The sequence below is a fragment of the Lolium rigidum genome, chromosome 4 (assembly GCF_022539505.1).
Source record: "Lolium rigidum isolate FL_2022 chromosome 4, APGP_CSIRO_Lrig_0.1, whole genome shotgun sequence".
Lineage (NCBI taxonomy): Eukaryota > Viridiplantae > Streptophyta > Magnoliopsida > Poales > Poaceae > Lolium > Lolium rigidum.
In genome coordinates, this window is record NC_061511.1 from 238,297,083 (window position 1) to 238,300,069 (window position 2,987).

Genomic DNA, 2,987 nt, shown 5'->3' on the forward strand with positions numbered 1-2,987 from the left:
TGACCATGAGCATCGTATGCTGTGTATGCCTACCTGTACCAGCAGATGAGCATAGTGTGGTTGATGAAAGAGTTGCTGGAGACTGATTGTCTCACTGCTGCTCGTGCGGTTTATATGCTTTTCACTGGCAATAGTGAAATGGACATGTGTTGTGTAATAGCAGCGGATAATTTACCGATGCCTGTCGGTCTGAACGTGCAGGCAAAAGAGGTCATATATAGCATATATGGTCTGAACATGCAAGCAAGTGAGGTCATATAGCAGATATATGGTCTTTGATTGCTTGGATTGAGTAGCTCTTGAACCCCTAAGAACAGGGGGCGCGCATTCATATACTACGAACATCATAGTACCGTAGAATTCTCTATTTAGTTATGACTAAGCTAGACATTCATATACTACAAATATCCATAAGTGCATGCATATACTACAAGTACCTTCAACCGCTATGATGGCGCACTATTAATAGAATCCATGATGCTTAGGAGCTTTATGTTCTTTCTATTTTTCACTGGGCCAAACAGAGAAGTTACGCATTGTATTCATCTCAATAAACCTATGAGCTCAAACTAAGTAATACATGGTGCTAAGTAGCAATTTCCTTTTTTGAAAGGAACACCACAACATTCCATTACGATAACAGTGTCTTTTACAAACTCTGGGAATTGGTCAAGCCAAGTCTCATAGTGGCCAACTTCCATAATTATATCATGCGCAGCTAAAGAGTGTGCAGCACCATTACACGCCCTTGGAAAATATACTACGGAGTACATTTATATCGTTGAAACCAACACAGATGGGATTTTATCTCTCTAAACATGGCAGCTAGAGGAGACAGATTATAATCTTCAGTAGTAACGGCCTCCTTCAGCAGGGCAGAGTCAGTTTCAAACATCACAATTTGGGATCCCATCTGTGAGGCGATGATTGTTGTTCTTTGTCGAAAAAAAGGCGATGATTGTTGGATATAGCATAGCTTGCGCTTCAGCATATAGAGCATCTGAAACACGCTCTAGGTTGCCTGCTCCAGCAACAATAAGATTACCATCTGCGTTGTGGATCATGAAGCCCCATCCTCCTGTATGAGATGTCTCTCTGAAAGAGCCATCTGTGTTGATCTTCAGAAGCTCGTCCGGGGAAGGAGACCATCTTTGAGCCTTCACACAACTCAGTTCCTTGGGCCTCTCAAAAAAAAAAAAAAAAAAAAAAAAAACTCAGTTCCTTGGGCTTTTGTTTTTCCTTCATACAGTTCGACAAATGAAAGTTAATAGAAGAGCATAGTATATCATAATAACCTCTAATTACTTCTCCTCTATTTGCCCTATTCCTCTGTTGCCACCAAAGCCAGAGTAACAAGATTACTCTTCGGCAAACATCCTCGTTCAGCTTTAGAATTTCTTGAAGCATGGTAGCATCAACAAACAAAGGATATTTGTAAAATTTTGTCATACAATGCCATGAGTACAGCAAAAAAACACATTCTTGAAGTATGGTAGCATCAACAAACAAAGGATATGATTGCCTGGACTCCAATCACACCCTTTAGCCTACTCTTTACTTATCTTGACAGGATACTGATGGATGGAATCGGCCCACGGGGCGCCAAGAATACTGGTGTCGCTGGGCGACCTGATGCACTCCCACACGGCGCTGTTGCACTTGAACCCGGACCCGAAGCCGACCATCCACACCCGGTCACCCTTGCGCGCCCGCCCCTTGGCCTCGATATACGCCAGCTCGTACCACAGCGAGCTGCTCGACGTGTTCCCGAACCGGTGAAGCGTCATCCGCGACGGCTCCACGTTCTCGTCCGACAGCCGCAAGCTGGCTTGCACCGCGTCGATCACCGCCCGGCCGCCGGAGTGCACGCAGAAGTGCTCGAAGGCCGTGCGGAAGTCCGGCATGTACAGTTTGATCCTCCTGCCCAGCGCCTTCCGGGCGATGAAGGAGAGCACGAAGAGCAGCTTCTCGGACGGCGGGAGGACGACGGACCCCAGCGCGGCGATGTTGGCCTTGAGCGTCTCTCCGGCGACGGGCACCAGGTCCTTGGACAGGTATATCCCCGTCTCCCCGTGCTCGTCCTCCTTCAGCGACGCGCACAGGTAGGCCCTGTCCTGTGCGGCGGTGAGCGTCCGCACAATGTGCGTGAGCCGGAACCGGGACCTGTTGGACCTGGACGTCGACAGCAGCACCGCCGCCGCGCCCATCCGGAACAGCGCGCCTGGCAGCAGCATCGTCCGGTCCGGTCCCGTGTAGTAGATGAAGGAGGTGATCTCCGTGGACACCACCAGCGCGTGCGCGCCCCGCGGCGCCGCCTGCAGGAGGTTCCTCGCCACCTCCACGGACACCACCCCGGCGCTGCACCCCATCCCGGACATGTTCACGTGCCGGATGTCGCTTCGGAGCTTGTACCTGTTCACCATCATGTCCGTGAAGCTCGGCGTCGGGGTGAAGCCGCTGCAGTTGGTCACCAGGATGTCGATCGCTCCGGGGCTTATGCCCGTCTTGGCGAGCAGGTCGTCGACGGTCGCGAAGACCACCTGCTCCGCCTCGTCGCGGCTCTCGCTCAGGCAGCAGCGCGGCGGGATATGGTGCAGCGAAGGGTGGAGGTAGGTCTGGTCGCCCAGCCCCGACCGCCGCAGCATGCGCGTGATGAAACGGAAGGTGCCCTCGTCGATGTACGGCGACAGGCGAGCGCTCTCGGTGAAGGAGCCTATGGATACGCGGCAGTTGGAGTTCGGCCGGCAGCAAGCGTAGTCCACCAGGTACACGCTGCGAGGGCGGCAAAGGAGGTAGAGGGTGGCCATGGCGAACGGCGCGAAGACGGCTAGGAAGACGTGGGCCTGCCGCAGGCCATGGAGCCGGGAGAGGACCTCGTCGGGGCCGAGCTGTGCGGCTTTGCGGAGAAGAACGACGGCTGTGACAGGTACCACCACGACGATGAGGAAGTTGTTCACGACCACCTGGTAGAGCCGCTTGCTGACCAT

At 52.7% G+C, this 2,987-nt stretch overlaps 1 protein-coding gene across 1 annotated transcript; it reads right to left on the reverse strand.

The window, feature by feature from the left end:
- Nucleotides 1-1,474: 1,474 nt before the first annotated feature.
- LOC124650593 (3-ketoacyl-CoA synthase 5-like) lies at nt 1,475-2,987 on the reverse strand. The gene has a single exon (XM_047190110.1). It carries the CDS (start codon nt 2,985-2,987, stop codon nt 1,548-1,550), a length of 1,440 nt encoding a protein of 479 aa, XP_047046066.1. The 3' UTR covers nt 1,475-1,547.

Bases quoted from the DNA above. Each gene is read 5' to 3' on its own strand.
- LOC124650593 (XM_047190110.1), bottom strand. From the start codon at position 2,987: ATGGTCAGCAAGCGGCTCTACCAGGTGGTCGTGAACAACTTCCTCATC.